The sequence below is a fragment of the Carcharodon carcharias genome, chromosome 11, assembly GCF_017639515.1.
Source record: "Carcharodon carcharias isolate sCarCar2 chromosome 11, sCarCar2.pri, whole genome shotgun sequence".
NCBI classification, from domain to species: domain Eukaryota; kingdom Metazoa; phylum Chordata; class Chondrichthyes; order Lamniformes; family Lamnidae; genus Carcharodon; species Carcharodon carcharias.
The window spans coordinates 125,359,052-125,376,531 of record NC_054477.1 but is presented as its reverse complement, the minus strand read 5'-3'; the positions used below and the strand labels follow the sequence as shown (position 1 = coordinate 125,376,531).

At 41.6% G+C, this 17,480-nt stretch overlaps 1 protein-coding gene across 4 annotated transcripts in view; it reads right to left on the bottom strand.

The window, feature by feature from the left end:
• uggt2 (UDP-glucose glycoprotein glucosyltransferase 2) overlaps window positions 1–17,480 on the bottom strand; it is a 437,193-nt gene that overhangs the window by 370,623 nt on the left and 49,090 nt on the right. For all 4 annotated transcript variants that reach the window (XM_041199272.1, XM_041199273.1, XM_041199274.1 and 1 more), the window contains exons 5-6: window positions 8,248–8,360; window positions 2,755–2,929 (exon numbers count right to left, since the gene is read on the bottom strand). In XM_041199272.1, the coding sequence (XP_041055206.1) occupies window positions 2,755–2,929; window positions 8,248–8,360 (288 nt within the window). The remainder of the gene's footprint in view (window positions 1–2,754; window positions 2,930–8,247; window positions 8,361–17,480) is intronic.

Here is a 17,480-nt window from a genome sequence, read left to right as displayed (position 1 = left end):
CTTCCAGTGGACAGATAGGTTTAAGAGATGAATGTGGCTTGACCAACTATTGTAGAACTCCAACTCCCAGCCAGAAAGACACTGGAAAGCCCCTGTGCTAAGCTTGTGCTACCTACCTTTCCCTGCTCCAGCCACGTAGCTCCCTCACAGATCATAAGTGCCTAAGAAGCCACACCAACAGTGTGACATCTCAATCCTCTGGAGAATGCACAGCCATGCAAAGTAGACCCCCAGTAAAGGGAGTCATACCCTGCCTGATTAGAATTAGAGTTTGTCCCCGCCTTGCACTTTTGGAATGACTGGATGTCTAGTGGCCCGTGACCCATGTAAATTGGACAATGCACTTTACAAGGTTTCGAAGAGCATCTTGCAGATATTCAGCAGCTGTGCTCCCTTAATGGCTGGAGGCCTCTTCCCTTCTCACATTTCCCTGAAGTTTAAATGCTCAATGATACCACCTCTAATATGACCCCAATGACTATTGCAGTCTCCCGTAAAAGCACATCATTAGTTAGTAGTTCCAACTAAACATCGCAAAAAAGTGTTCATGAGCTCTGTCAGCTGAGCCTTCATCTCCATGCTGGAGAATCTATTAACTATCAGGGTGCCCCTTGAAAGGTCCCTGGAGTCCAGCCCTGACCACCTCAGTCCAGCCTCAGGCCCCTCCTGTGGAGATCTTATCCTAGTCTCATTTTTAAACTGCATTACTGATTTGGGATCTGAAGATGGTGGTGCTGCACTTCTGCTTCCAGACCAACTTCGACCTTCCCCCAGCCTGCGGTGTGCAGGGCATGATTTCAAAATTTGCAGATGTACGAAGATTGGAAATGCTGTCAGCTGTGAATGGGATAGTCTTGAACTTCAAAAGGACATAGACACATTGGTGGATTGGGCAGAAAAGTGACAGATGAAGTTCAACGCAGAGAAGTGTGAGGTGACTTGTTTTAGCAGGAAAGATATAGTGAGACAGTATAAAATAAAGAGAAAGCCTCTAAAGGAGGTGCAGGAGCAGAGGGACCTCGGTGTATACGTACATAGGTCATTGAAGACGGCAAGGCAAGTTGAGACAGTTTATAAAGCGTATAGTATCTTAGGCTTTATTAATAGGGGCATTGGGTTCAAGAGTAAGGAGGTCACATTGGACTTGTATAAGACATTAGTTAGGCCTCAGCTGGAGTACTGCGTCCAGTTCTGGGCACCATACTTGAGGAAGGATGTGAAGGCCTTGGAGACAGTACAGGGGAGATTCACAAGAATGATTCCTGGAATGAAGATCTGTAACTAAGAGGATAGATTGGAGAGATTGGACTGTTTTTCTTGGAGAAAAGGCGGCTGAGAGGGGACTTGATGGAGGTATTCAAGATCCTTAGGGGTATGTGATATTGAGAAACTGTTCCCACTCAAGAGAGATCAAGAGCTAGAGGGCACAGATTCAAACTAATTGGCAAAAGGAGTAAATGTGATGCATGAAAAAACATTTTTCACCCAGAGTGTAGTTGAAGTCTGGAACAAGCTTCCTGGAGGCAAGTTTGATCTAAGTATTCAAAAGGGAATTGGATTGCTATCTGAAAAGTGAGAATGTGCAAAGTTAAAGGGATAAGGCAGGGGAGCGGGACTAGGTGGAATGCTCTTTCAGAGAGCCAGTGCAGACTTGATGGGCCGAATGGCTTCCTACTGCACTATAAAGATACTGTGATACTCAGATCTGAGCCATATACCACATTAGGCCACTGAAGTATCTAAAAGAAAAATCTCCATTTTCAGGAATCTATCAAGTACATAAAAGGGGCTAGTGTTTTTCTGTATGTTTGTACATATAAATACAATTATCACTCTGTGATTCACCATCCAGGATACATCAGTAGCTTTAACACTGAAGTTATTGGCCCAGAACTTCCAATCTCCAGAGGTTGGACCTCCCCAGAAGTCCCCACACAAGGACTGCACAGTAATTGCCTGGGAAGTTGAAGCTTTCAATGGGCTAGTTCCCTGCACCAGGAACCATCCGATACTCCAATTAAATTGGAGACTTCAGATGATTCCGACTCTCTTGGAAGAATAATTACCCAGGAAAAGTTAGAAGAATTAAAATTACTTCTAACTCCTGGGAAACTATAGTGCTGACCTCCCCCCACTGGACTCCCCGACTTCCCTCAACCCCTCGGCTACTCTCCCCACCCCCAACTACACGCCCACTCACCCCCCGACTACCCTCCCAACCTCAACTACCCCCCAATCCTCCTGACTACACCCGTCTTGCCCTCCCAGCCCTCAACTGCCCCCCAACCCCGACTACCCTCCCCATCTCCTGACTACCCTCCAGCCCCACAGTCCTCCAATAAGATACTGAATTGGGCTGATTTCTGTACTGTACGCCTATGTTATTGTGAATTCAACTGAAACTAGGTGACCGAACACCATCCTGTTCTCATCTGACACACAGTTTCCAGCAATGTCACTGGATATAAGTCAGGAGCATAAGCCTGACCAGGATCAGCTAAATTTGCAAGACCAGAGACTGACCCTATAAACTTCCTGGTATGTATGGCTCAATATAGCATCAGGTGTTGCATATACAACAGAAAAGAGTGAGCTTCTCGGACATCTGCAATAGAATGTTTAAACTGGTACAGTCTTAAGGAGGGTGAAAAATAATAGAAATGCTACCTTTGAAACTATAGCAGAGTGATGATAAATAGGACAAAATTACTTTATATTTACAACAATCATGCAAACCAAACTTTTAGCACATACCTGCACATAATGCCGCAGAACATAAATAACTTCCCCTTTGCCAGCTTTCTGAGACAGAATCTTGTGAAATTTAGAAAATTCTTTTGTACCAATTTCAGCGTACAAAATGACAACTGGAGCTTCAGTATTCTTTGCTGGAAATGTATGGTCCCCTTTAAATAAGTATGGCTTTGGCCTGTAAACAGACATCAGGTTGAAATTCTAAGTTCTATCCGACAATTCAAAAAAATTCACAATTCAATTGCTTTAACAATTTTCCCTGGTGCAGTATAACAAAAGTGGTTAAGTTGATTTCATTTTACATGCTTTAGTAAACAAATGTATGATTATGACAATCTCTCATGCACCCTGGCTTTAAAATGTCAATAGTTTGGAAGTTGGAAAATGACAAGTGGTTTGCATGTAAAGATGTCCAGATAAACCACCATTGACGTGATGAAATTAATGGTTTAACAGTTAAGTATAAGTTATTTTCTGACTGTTTGAACTTCTTCCCTTCTTGCCAAAGTAGACTTGACATAAAAACAAAAAATGCTGGAAATACTCAGCTGGTCAGCAAACATATATGAAAGATGAAAAATCATCAACCTGAACCTGCTGATTATTCCCAGCATTTTCTGTTTCTATTTCAGATTTCCAGCATCTGCAGTATTTTGCTTTCACATTTTTGACATTTTCCTTCTTTACTTACTGTTGTGGACAACTCAGAACCCAACAAATTGATAGGAATCTAGCAACAGGAAAAGGCCATTTTGCTCCTGAAGCATTTTCCGCTATTCAATTAAGTTACAGCTGATCCATATCATTTAGCAGCTTTGGTGGAGAAAGTTCAAACAGTCAGAACATAACTTCTACTTTTTGCTAAAACATTAATTTCATCACATTGATGGTTGTTTATCTGGACATCTTTACATGCAAACCATTTGATTGTCATTTTCCAACTTCCAAACTATTGACATTTTAAAGCAAGGGTGCATACCATATTGATTTTCTGGTGGAGATTGTCATAATCATATATTTGTTTATTAAAGCATGTAATACCCTACCAAACAAAAATCACCTTAATATCATTATTGAAATTTTCAATTGATTCAACACTCTCAGACCTTTGGGTAAGTGTGTTTCATCTTTGCAGGATCCTTTTTATGAAAAAGCATTATGCAATTTCATTCCAGAGTGGCCTGGTTCTAACTTTAAGATTACCCCTTTGTTCTGGACTCCCTAACCATAACAGCAAAAGAAACAGATGCAGGAAGAGGCCATACAGCTGGAAGAGTCTGTTATACCGTTCAATAAGATCATTGCTGGTCTTCTATCTCTACTCCAGTTTTCTGACTTAGGGAATCGAGAGACATGGGGTAGAATTTTGCCATCGGAGGGGCCCGCTCGCCGATGCGTAAATTGACAGAGGATGACGTTGGGGGGAACCCCTGACATCATCTCGTCCCATTTAAATATTCAGGAAGGTGGGGGCACAGCGAGATCAGCTGTGCACCCGCTGATCTGTCAATGGCCAATTGAGGCCATTGACACGCTCATTAGAACAATTAAAGGACCTGCCCATCCAACCTTAAGGTTAGCAGGCAGGCCAGGAGTCCCGGCGGGCAATAGGTTAAACATGAAACTCATCCACCTGCGGGATGAGGTTTCATGCAGGGTTCTAAAAAGTTTAATAAAGTTCTACAGTAATTTATGAATATGTCCCACCTCATGTGACATTGTCACATGAGGGGGACATGTTAGGGATTTTATTTTCTATTTTTAATCTTTTTAAAAGTGTAAGTGCTGTCCCTGAGGTAGCACTCTCGCTTTTGGGGAATCCAACACCCCCCACCCTGCCCGCTATGCGCTTCCTGCTGGACGTCACGCTGGGCAGGCCTTAATTGGCCCGCCCATGTAAAATGGCAGCGGGGCCCGATTCTCCGGCGGGGATTGTCTCCCCACCAGCCGGAGATTGGGTCAGGCCCACCCGCCCAACAGGCAGAAAATTCTGCCCATGGGGCTAAGCGTCCAAAAAATCTATTGATCACAGTCTTGAATATATGCAATGATTGAGCATTCACAGCCCGCTGGGGCAGAGAATTCTAAAGATTCACTATGCTCTGAATGAAGAAATTTCCATCAGCTCATGTCCTAAATGGTCAACCTATCATCTTGAGATGATGCCACTAATTTTAGTCTCTCCAACGAGAGACTTCAAGCTGTCCAAGGAGTTTTTCCATTTCAATTACATCAACTCTCATTCTTCTAAACAGCAGAGAATATAGGTACGTTATATTCAATCTCTCCTCATAAGCCAATCCTCTCAGCCCAAATATCAATTCAGTTAACCTTCACTGCATCCCTGCTACGGCAAGTATATCCTTCCTTAGTTAAGGAAACCAAAACTACACAGCACACCAAGTGTGGTCTCACCAAAGACCAGGAGAAACAGTTCCCTTTGTTCATCTTTGCATTATTTGAAGGGACCTCAATTAGGTCAATCCTCAATCTTCTATACTCAAAGGAATATGACCTAAGTTTATGCAACCTACCTCATAAATTAACCTTTTTAGCCTCACTGTATTTCTGTGCTGCACCCCAAACTTACTATATTGTTAATGATCTAACAGTGCCATTCAAAGCAATGAAACGTTGTGTAAATGTAAATAACTTTGGGAAGAAAATGCCCAAGGATCTAAGACTGGGATTTTCTGGCTCTGCCAGGGGCAGGACTCATCGCAGGCGGGAATGGAAAATTTGGAGAGCCAGCCAAAAGTCCACTAACTTTCAGCAGGACCGGAAAATCACACCCTAAATTTTAATTTCCCAGTTCACAAATTATTGACATTTTAAAATTAGTACATCTGGTAATTTAAGAAGTTGTAGAAAATGAATAGAAAATGAATCACTACATTCAAATTTTAACAACTTATTCTGAACAGTCATCCTCAAGTTTCAACAGGACAGCAGGTGGGGGGCAGGGGGGGAGAAGTGAGACAGTCGATCAACTTGCTCCAAGGAGATTTTATAATCTATAATGAGGCTGTGAGACGAGGCTCATTGTTACTTAACATTATGAATTAAAATGAGGACGGCCAGCTTTCCTGAGCCTCAGTAGCCTCAGCTACACACAGACAAGGAACCTTTGATCCAGGGGATAGTGCCGTTTACATTCACCAGCACGTGTGCATGTGTAAACCTACCATCAAACATCCCCCCCCACCCCCAACACTTCTGATTTCCTTGTTCTTCGAGGTAGAGGTCTCTAATTTGGGAAATGCTGTCGAAGGAATTTTGCCACATCAATGCATCTTATATTGGGCCCACACATAGTGCCTATGCGCTGCTGGCGGAATATTTAAGGTGGTGGATGGGGTTCCGATCAAGCAGGCTGCTTTGTCCTGGATGGTGTTGAACTTCTTGAGTGTTGTCGGAGCTACACTTATCCAGGCAAGTGGAGAGTATTCCATCAGACTCCTGACTTGTGCCGTGGAGATAGTGGACACGCTTTGGGGAGTCAGAAAATGAGTTGCTTCCACAGAATTATCAGCCTCTGACTAGCTCTTGTAACCAATGTATTTATATGACTGATCCAGTTAAGTTTTCGCACAGGATATTGATTGTGGGAGATTTGGTGTTGAATGTAAATGGGGTTTTGTTAGATTCCCTCTTATTGGAGACAGTCATTGCATGACATTGGAATGATGCTTTAACTTATAAACTCAAGCCTGAATTTGTCCAGGTCTTGCAGTGTGTGTGAGCATGAATTGCTTTTGAGAGAGCAAGTGAGGTTGATATGTTAATGTATTAAATTTCATTACAATTCATTGACTATAATGATTGGACTGCAAAAGACAGGAAAAATTAAGGAAATCATTTTAAATCTAAAATCTTACCATGTACTTATTACACTTTAGCTAGTGAAGCAAGCAATGCGCAGCATCTAAGTTCAACTGCAAAGGTTAAAAAGCTGAATGGTTTACATTTTAAACATTGTGAAATTATCCGGCTGGAGAAGGCAGAAATACAGAGGTGCGAGGTCATGGATGGATTTGAATACATGGATGATTTTTTTTTAAAACAAGAGACATTGCTTGTCGAGGAACCAATGTAGGTCAATGAACACAGGCATGTTGGGTTAATGGTACTTGGCGCAAGTAAGGACACTAGCAGCAGAGTTTAGGAAGTTTACATAGATTAGAATGTGGGAAGCCAGCTAGGTCTGTGTTAGAATAGTCTGTTACAGAGGTAATAAAAGCATGAATGAGGGTTTTGGCAGCAGATAAATTGAGGCAGGTGTGGAGTTGGGTGATGTTGTGGAGGTGGAAATAGGCATTCTTAATAATCACATGGATATGATATCAGCAGATCATCACAGGGTGAAAGAGGATACCAAGGTTGCAAATAGTCTGGTTCAGCCTCAGGGAAAGGATGGAGTCTGTAGCTAGGTTACAGAGATTGTAGAAGACAATTGCTTTGGTCTACGCACCAACTCTAGGTGTCATTCTTAGCAACAGTGGGGGGGGTCAAGAGAGGAACTGCTGAGGTTGAGTTGTCAGTGTACAAGTGAAAACTAATGGTTTTGGATGATGTCTCCAAGTGGCAGGGGGCATGCAGATGAGAAATAGCTAGGGATCAATGATAGATCATCATTACCAGAGATAATGCTACGGAAGTGAGAAGAGAAGCGACTGCAAGCCTGGCTATATGATAAATAAGAATGGAAACAGGAGAGGGCAGTCCCACACAGCTGGATGACAGTGGAGAGCTGTTGTAGGAGGATTGTGTGATCAACTGTGTCAAAGGCTACAAAGAGATCTAGAAGAATAAGGACGAAAACTTTACCCTTGTCAGTCACACAAGCTGTCATTTGTGACTTTGATAATAGTTGTTTCAGTACTGTGCCAGCTGAAACTTGATTGGAGGATTTCAAACATACAGTTCCAGGATAGCTGGGCATGGATTTGGGAGGTGACAAAATGTTTGCTTGAAAGCAAAGGGAGGTTGGAGGCAAGATGGTAGTTTGCAAGAATGATGAGGCCATGGGTTGGATTTTGAGGAGGGGGGTGATGATGGCAGATCTAAAAGGAGAGGGGGACAGTACCACAAAAAAGAAAACTATTAACAATATCAGTTACATGGGAACCAGGAAAGGATACTGGATGGTGAACAATTTAGCAGGAGTAGGATGGAGGGAGAGCAGGCGGACAAGATGACCTGAGTGCATGAGGTATGAGATAGAAAGAAAATTTGAAAAATATGCTAATTGAGGGCTGGTGGGGGGAATTTTAAACAAGTTTGCCCTGGTGGGCTAAGAAAAGGGAGGAAAGCAGCAGAGGCAGTGCCAACTGATGGAAAATGCACAAAATGTTTCTGTAGATAGCATCAGTGAGATAATTTCACATTTAAATGAATTCAATGATATATATTTTACCTTACTCTAAATTGAAATTTATTGAGAAGCTGAGGAAGATAAAATTTCATGCATATACAAGAGCATATGTTGTTTACCTATTAGCTGCTCTTTTGAGGAGCTTCTTGATTTCCCCAGTACTGCAGGTGTGTTCCCCATGGACAGCTACAAAACTGCTGCATCCCTTTGGTGGTGGTTCATCAGCTGCAATCTAAACCAAATGTTACAAGTAAATACACACGTATTGTATAAGTATAGAATAAGAAAAGGCCATTTTTATCAATGTGTAATGCCGTAAACTCTCAGCATCTTCAGAGTAAGTATGAGTAACATTTTCATGATAAAATTGCAACTTCTTTCTGACCATCTAAGATAACTGACAAGACTCTAGGAAATCAATTTAACATTACAATGTGCACCAGTCAAACCTCATAGAAGGTGGTTCAAACAGCACTGGTACAATAATGTTCCTCATTGTGTCTGATCATCTGTCTATGTTTGCTTTAAAATCTTTGAACTTGCTCTTAGCTAAAGATTAATCCAGCTTGTCTACAAAAAGAGTTAATCAGCACCACATGAGGTATTTCTGTGGAGTCCAAGCTGCAGATACAGAAAAATTCCCATCTAATGTCTGATTTACTTAATTAAGGTTTGTCAATTGGCACTTGCATCCACTTGTTTATATATATATATATATAATCACACTTTACATTAAATAGAGATGCATATATGTATATCTTTCAAAATGCTGAAGGCTCATTTAACTGCCCAATGGTGAGAACACCAACCATGAAAATCATAACTTTCAGCTGTCATTTTAGCTAATCAAATTTTTCTGAATTTTTAATACTTAGAGTAATAAAGAGGAGCTGAACCACCCAGTTGCTTTCATTGAATTAAGCCCAGTTTGTTATTTTGAGCAAAGGTTCAAATTTATTACTTGGATTTTCCAGATTTGACATTTTAGGAACTGCTATCAACATCACTCACAACTGCAGTTGTCATGTTGCGAAATTAGAATATTTTTATATGGGGAATATTGAAAATACAGCTGTCAGGCCATCATCATGGATGGGAAACGCCTTCTCAGGATGGCTTGCAGCCAGCAGTGGCCATCGCATTCTAGCAGGTCCACGTGGGGGTGAGTGAGATGGAGCATCAATAGCACTCCTGGGAGGTAGCTTCCAGTGCAATGTGGGCTCCAGTCTTAGCAGAGTTGGGTGGGGGGGGAGGTGTTTGTCTGCCGTTGGGTGGCTCCTTTAGAGTCCGAATTGATCACCTGCTGCTGCCAGGTAGGTAGCCTGTACCACTGTGGCCCTGCCTGCAGCAAGATTGCTCAGAGGTGGGAAAGCTTTATGTGACTGACCTGATGCACTATTTTGCAACCTTATTCCCGGTCCCGACTCCTAACCCATCTCTGTAAAATCAGAACAATTCAGCCCAATGTAAATTGTCAGTTCTGATGAAAGGGGATTAACCTGCAATGCTAACTGTTTCTCTCTACACAGGTGGTACTTAAGCTGCAGGGTATTGCCAGCATTTTCTGTTTTAATATCAATTTTCTAACATCTGCAGTGCTTTTGTACTAGAATATTTTGCTAAAATTAGAACACATTGCAGCAGATTAAACAACTTATGCATTCAAATCATTGACATGATACATCAAACACAGAAAACAGAAAAGAGACGACAGCCAAACCTATATTAGGTTTATGTTTAGCTCAATAGCTTTCCCAAACTGAAATAATAAAAATATATTTATCACATCTATTTCTATTAAATTTGTGTTTGTAAAACAAAATTTTTTTAAGTTTTCCTGCAGTGATGATAAAAATAAGCTCCATGTTAAAAGTAACACCAAAAGGAAAACTGGTGAGAAGAATGAGGACAGATAAAATAAATTAAATATCACAATTTTAAAAGGAGTACATGGGGAGAGACCTGGGGGATGAATTATATCTTTCTCTAGTTTCTTTCTGATCTCCCCTGATGGCCTGGTCAAACTCACCTTGTTCATGAGACCTGCCTCCTACTCTCTCAACCCTGTTACCACTAAACTGCTGAATACTCAACTTCCCTTCCTAACTCCCATGATAGGTGATATAGTTAACATTCTCTCTCCCCTCTCCTCCAAATCTGCCTTTCATCACCCCTCTCTTCATAAAGCAACCCTTAATCCCTTCATCCTTGCAAACTACCACCGCTATCATCAACCTTTCTTTCCTCTCCCAAGTCCTTGAACAGTTGTCACCTCCCAAATCTGTGCTCACCTTTCCCAGAACACCATGTTTGAATTCCTTCAATCAGATTTCTAACATGCCACAATACCGAAATGACTTTTATCAAAGTCACAAATGACATCCTATTTGACTAGACAAAGGTAAACCTCATCCTTTACAACCTGTTTGCAGCCTGTGGCACAGTTGATCACATCATTCTCCTGCAACTCTTGTGGTTCCATTTTTATCAATCTTACTGTAGCTGGAGTATCACTTGCAATAGCTTCACATCTTGCTTCCGCACATTACCTTGCATGTCCCCAAGAATGTTTTCTTGGCCTCCTATTTCTAATCCGCATACCGCTCCTTGGTGACATCATTCAAAAACGTCAGTTTCCACATGTACTCTGACAACATGCAGCTCTGCTTGGCAACCACCTCTAGACGCCTTCACAGTCTCGCAATTGTCAAACTGCTTGTCCAACATCCAGTACCACAAGAACAGCAATTTCCTCCAACTAAATATTGGGCAGGCCAAAGCCATTGTCTTTGGTGTCTGCCACAAACTTCACTACCTCACCACCAACTCCATCCCACTCCCTGGCAACTGACTGAGGCTGAGCCAGATTAGTCGCAAACTCTACATCATGTTTGACCGAGAGAAGCTTCTTAGCACATATCTGCGCCATCAGCAAGGACTCAATGATAACACCATCTCATTTATCTCTTGCTAAAATACTTTTGGATGTTTAGCTCATCTCTCGTTCCAATGCATCCCCAGCCAGGCTCCCATATTCTTCCAACTGAAAGCTTGACATCATCCAAAGCACTGTTCCCTGTGCCTACTCATCCAACGCACTGTTCCCTGTGCCTAATCATCCAAAGCACTGTTCCCTGTGCCTACTCATCCAAAGCACTGTTCCTTGTGCCTACTCATCTAAAGCTCTGTTCACAGATCACCTGTGCTTGCTGAACTACATTGTCGCCCATTTAGACAATTTTAAAACTCGTACCCTTATTTTCAAATCTATCCACACCATTGGCCTTCCCCATCTCTGTAACCTCGTTCAGACCCACAATCCTCAGATAATTGTGGTCCTCTAATTCTGGTCTTTTCAGCATCAGATTTTACCTGCTTACACCACTGGAAGCTATGCCTGGACTTTAAATCCTGGGGATTCTCTATTCATTCCCCTCTACCTCATTTTCCTCCTTCAAGGTGTTCCTTAAAATCTTCTTCATTGACCAAGCATTTGATCATCTGCTCTAATATCTCCTTACGTGGTTTGGTATCATATTTTGTTTTATAATGCTCCTGCGAAGCACCTTGAGATATCTTATTGCATTGAAGGTGACGCAAGTGTTTGGTGGTACACAAATCTTGGAAGCTGGAAGGATAAGTTTTGAATGTTGCTTAAAAAAAAGGTATGATCCTTGGTTTAATTAATAATAGCATAGATTATAAAAGCAAAAATGTTACACTAAACTTTTATAGAACAGAGATTAGACCTCAGCTAGAGAGCTATGTTCAATTCTGGATGCTATCCATTAGGGAATATGTAAAGACCTTAAAAATGGGTCACAAGAGATTTATTAGAATGCTATCAGGGATGGAGGACTTATTTACATGGAAAAGCTGAAAGTAGAGAAGGTTAAGAAGAGATTTAATAAATATGTTCAAAATCATAAATGGTCTGGGCTCCATGAACTCTCACTGCATCAGATCAAACATGGGCAAGTAAACATTCTGCTTATTACCACCTACCAGCCCCCACCAACACCCCTCAGCTGAAGAATCAGTACTCCTCCATATTGAATGCCACTTGGAGGAAACACTGAGGATGGCAAGGGCAAGGATATACTTTGGTTGGCAGATTTCAGTGCCCATCACCAAGAATGGCTCAGTAGCAGCACTACTGAGCTGGCCGGGTCCTAAAGGGCATAGCTGCTAGACTGGGTCTGCAGCAGGTGGTGAGGGAACCAACAAGAGGGAAGAACCTACTTGGCACTGTTCTCACCAATCTACATGTCACAGATACATCTGTCCATGACAGTACTGGTAGGAATGACCACCGTCCTCCCATTGATGATACCATCCATCGGGTTGTGTGGCACTACCACGTGAAATGGGATAGATTTCAAACACATCTAGCAACTCAAACCTTGGCATCCATGAGGCACCGTGGGCCATTAGCATTGTACACAAACACAATCTGTAACCTCATGGCCCAACATATCTCCCACTCCACCATTCGCTCCACACCAAGGGATCAACCATGTTCAATGGTGCAACACCAGGCACACCAATCTGGTGAAGTTACAACTACTTTAGTGCCAAACAGCAAAAGCAGCATGTGATAGACAGAGCTAAATGATAGATCCCACAACCAATAGATCAGGTCTAAGCTCTACAGTCCTCCTGCATCCAGTTGTGAATGGTGGTGGACAATTAAACAACTCACTGGAGGAGGGGGCTCCACAAATATCGTGCGTGGTGACCAGAGCAATGGCTAAACAAAGTCCATCACCAGAGGTCAACGTAATGCACGAGCAGATGTTAGACTTGACAAAACTTTATTTAAGGATGAGGATAATTCAAAGGAAGTGTTTGGTATGTCTTCCTTAATTGAGGATCAGAAAGCAGATCCAGTGTTAAACAAATTAGCACAGTCAGCTCACACTGAAGTTGAGGCTGAAGGAGTTCTAGAGTGCTATTATAATGTTATTACCTTAAATATAGAGTTCTGATGAGGATGTGGAGACAACCTCACAGACCTGCGGATAAGGAATGGACGGTTGTTTATCAGATAGAGGTACCGCCCAAATATCGTAAGGGGATACTGTGAGTAGCACAAGAGATTCCCATGGCAGGACATGTAGGGATACAAAAAACCCAAGCATCGATAAACAGGCATTTTACCTGATCAAGACTTCATAAAGACGTAGTGCAATTTTGTAGAATGTGTCATCCATGTCAGGTAGTAAGTAAACCTCAACATGTAATCAAACCAGCACCTTTAATATCCATACCAGTTTTTGAAGAAGCATTTAGTCAGGTATTAATAGATTGTAAAGGGCCATTACACAAAACAAAAACAGAGGCATGTAAAGTAGCATGAGAGCAGACAAATGTAAAAGAGTTGGAGAAACAAGTCAAGTCAAAATCCAGCACACATGATTCAGAGCAGAATAACGGTAAAGAAGTGAAATCCAGAAATAGAGATTGTAAACAGAGTAAAAGCAAAGAGAGCGCAAAACGGACCAAATCAAAATCTAAAAGTTGAGAATGAGGGAAAAGCAGAGAGCGAGAAAAAAAAGGGCCAAATCAGAATCTAGAAGCCGAGGTACAGAACAGAGTAAAGATAATGTTAGAGGGAAAAGGGACAAACTTAGAAGTAAAGAAAGGGAAAAGAATGCAAACTCAAGAAGCAGAGGCAGGGAACAAAAACACAAAGAAAATTGGGTTAAATCCAGTAGTAAAGATGCGGAACATGGCAAGAGTAAAGATCAAGAAAAACAAAAGAACAAAATCCAAAAGCAAGGAAAAGGATAGAAGTAGGGGCAAAGAAGGCCAAAAGAACAGAGATAAAGAACAGAAAAAAAGGGGACGATAACAAAGAAACACTAACCTATACTAACCATAATCCGTTGACGTTCACTGAGAAGTTTAAAACTCGAAATGCGAGACTGTTTAGATGGGAGTCTATTGTTTCAACCATTCAATGTAAAGATTGTTCACATTGCCATTAAGGATAATGTGACTGTGGATGCGCTGTCCCAAGTGTGAAGTATTGAAACCTGTTAATATTTATGATTGTATAAGGGGGAAGGATGGATGAATAAGTGTTGTTGTCTATGTATCACATACCCTGTGATGAAACGCGGTTTTTAAACGGCGTTTCATCTCTTTAAGGGTGGAGGCATGTAAAGAACATATTTTTATTTTTTCTTGGACCATGGCTTTAAAATTGGACTGTGGCTTTAAAAACTACCATGGCTGCAGTTCAAAAGAGAGGTTCACTAAAGCAGGAAGAAGAAAATCTACAAAGTTGCTATCTCCTGGAACAGTGTGTGCTAGGCTGGACTGAATAGTGCTAGAATGGAGACCTTGTTTAAGAGGGAACTGCCCAGCGATGGCGTTTTGATTGGTTCCTGACCAAGTGGCCAAGCTTTTTGTGAGGATAGTGCAGTGGATCAGCTCCTTGCCTGAAAAGAGGAAAGATCTGAAACCTCTCTCTCTCTTGTGTTTTCTAAGACTCCAGTTATCCTACCATAGTAGCTAGCTGGCTATTCGTCAAATCACTGCATCATACTTTCTTTGAGAAATCCCAGTCAGAAGGAAAAAGGAAAAAATCACCAGTAGAGACTAAAAACAAGTTTCAACCAGAGAGCTACAGACTTCAAGTGCTGGGAGACCAGCTTGTGTCAGCCACAACAACCTGCAAGGAATTTGGAAGAAAACAATCAAAGTCAACCCATCTAATCCTGAACTCCGGATTGGTGTTACTGAGCTGTTTTATCTCACCCTTAAAATCCATGTTTTTTGTGTGTGTTTTGTATAGGGATTTAAGAAGGGGTAGAGTTTAAGTTATAGAGTTAAAAATTAGTTCATATTTCTTGCTTTTACCACTGATTACAGGCAATTTGTTTAATACACAATTATTTACTTGTTACGTTTACAAAGTTAGTGCTCATATTATTTTAACTCAAATTAGGTAGAAAGGGGCAATTTGGTGGTCTGATTAAATTTTTCATATTTGCCATGACTCAGGGAGCAGTGGAGCTTGATACTACAGCGCACTATTCCCAGTGAGTTGTGACAATAAGGCTGGTCCAGTTGTTTCTGGTCAATGGTAACCCCACCCCCCAGGATGTTGATAGTGGGGGAGTGGGGGATTCAGTGATGGTAATGCCATTGAATGTCAAGGAGTGATGGTTAGATTCTCTATTGTTGGAGATGGTCATTGATTGGCACTTGTGTGGCATGAATGGTACTTGCCACTTGTCAGCCCAAGTCTGGACATTATCCAGGTCTTGCAGCATTTGGACATGGACTGCTTCCGTGTCTGAGGAGTCACGAATGTTGATGAACATTGGGCAATCATCAGCGAACATCCCCACTTCTGACCTTATGATGGAAGAAAGGTCATTGATGAAGCAGCAGAAGATGGTTGGGCCTAGGACACTACCCTGAGGAACTCCTGCAGTGCTGTCCTGGAACTGAGATGACTGACCTCCAACAACCACAATCATCTTCCTTTGTGCTAGGTATGACTCCAACCAGCGGAGAGTTTTCCCCCTGATTCCCACTGACGCCAGTTTTGCTAGGGCTCCTTGATGCCATACTCGGTCAAATGCTGCCTTGATGTCAAGGGCAGTCACTCTCACCTCACCTCTCGGGTTCAGCTCTTTTGTCCGCATTTGAACCAAGGCTATAATGAGGTAAGGAGCTGAATCGCCCTGGCGGAACCCAAACTGGGCATCAGCAAGCAGGTTATTGCTAAGTAAGTGCTGCTTGATAGCACTGTTGATGACACCTTCCATCACTTTACTGATGATGGAGAGTAGACTGATGGGGCAGTAATTGGCCAGGTTGGATTTGTCTTGCTTTTTGTGTAGAGGACATATTTCAGCAATTTTCCACATTGCCAGTTAGATGCCTGTGTGGTAGCTGTATCTGGGCAGCTTGAAAGGAAAAAAGTTACAGAGCTATGGAAAGGAGAAGAGTGGAACTAATTGGACAATTGTATCAAATGCCAGCACAAGCACAATGGGTTGATGGACTTCCTTCTGTACTGTATCATTTTGTGATTCTATGATTTACACCACAGTACGGAAAATAAGTTAATATATAAAAGAAAGCTACAATTGATCCACACATATATGGTTAAATTCAGAGGATTTTACATGTACATTGCCAATTTAAAATGGGATGCTGTCCCGCTTACGGGTATAGCAATGATTAATAAATGTGGTTGACTCTTAACTGTCTTCTGAAGCGGCCTAACAAATCACTCAGTTCAAGGGCAATTAGGGTGGGCAACAAATACTGGCCTTGCTGGCAACGCCTACATCCCATGAAATAATGAAGAAAAAGAATGAAAAAATAAAGTATGATATTATAATGGTTTAGTTGGTACATACACTGCACAACATGATACAAAGCTTCACAGACCTAAAAATTCCAAATTTGATGTCTAATTTGGGCTAAGTGAGCTGATTCAGCCCAGCGACCAGAATAGAGTAAGTAGCATGAGGCGAGCGGTATGTAAGTAGTTAAACAAAATACAACTTTGGCAGAATACTTAACACAGGGAATTGGTGAGCAAGGGAATTCTAAGTAATTTAAGAGTTGTCTCTTCCTAAAATCTAGTCAAGTATTACATTTAACTTAATTATAACTTTAACTTGGAGTTTCTTTCACAGTGTTAGACAATGGTGATCAAGATGCCTGAAAGTGGCAGCTGCGCAGTTAATTGAGTGAGCAGTTAGAACTGGTTACCCAGTCAGCAGGGGCTGCCTTGGATCCTTGGAATGCTCACTAGTGTAAATATAGAAGCCTTTTGCGAATGTATGAAGTAAGTTGCACAGAAGCCTGATTGGCAAAGTACCTAACTTGGGGATTTGGTGCAGTTCTGGTCTTTAATGAGATAATAAACATTCCTAGAGAGGGAACAAGAGACGGTGAGACCTGAGATGAGGTCTAAAGGCATTAATTAGGTGAGCAAGTGATTGGTTGGTGAGTTTTATGGTTTTCTTTCTTCAAACTGGAGTTGGAGTTCAAACTAGGACTGGGAGATATAAGCACTGTATTAAATTTATAGCTTAATCAGTTAAACTACTTAATATAACTGCAAACACATAGTTTTTCAAAACTTGAAACACTAATTAGTTAAACCAAATACAACAGATACCAGGCCAGAGGATGTGTATTTGCAGCTCGAGGAACTTTGGCTTAGAATAGATGAGCTGAAGTCTAAGCTTCCAGTTCATCAGAGGGAAAAAGTTACCTGGACGCTTTGTCCCAGGAGGCAGTCACAGCCCTTAGGTAAGTACTTCAAATTTGGTCCATGATTAAAGAAAGGAGTGTGTGACTATGAGTGAGATAGTAA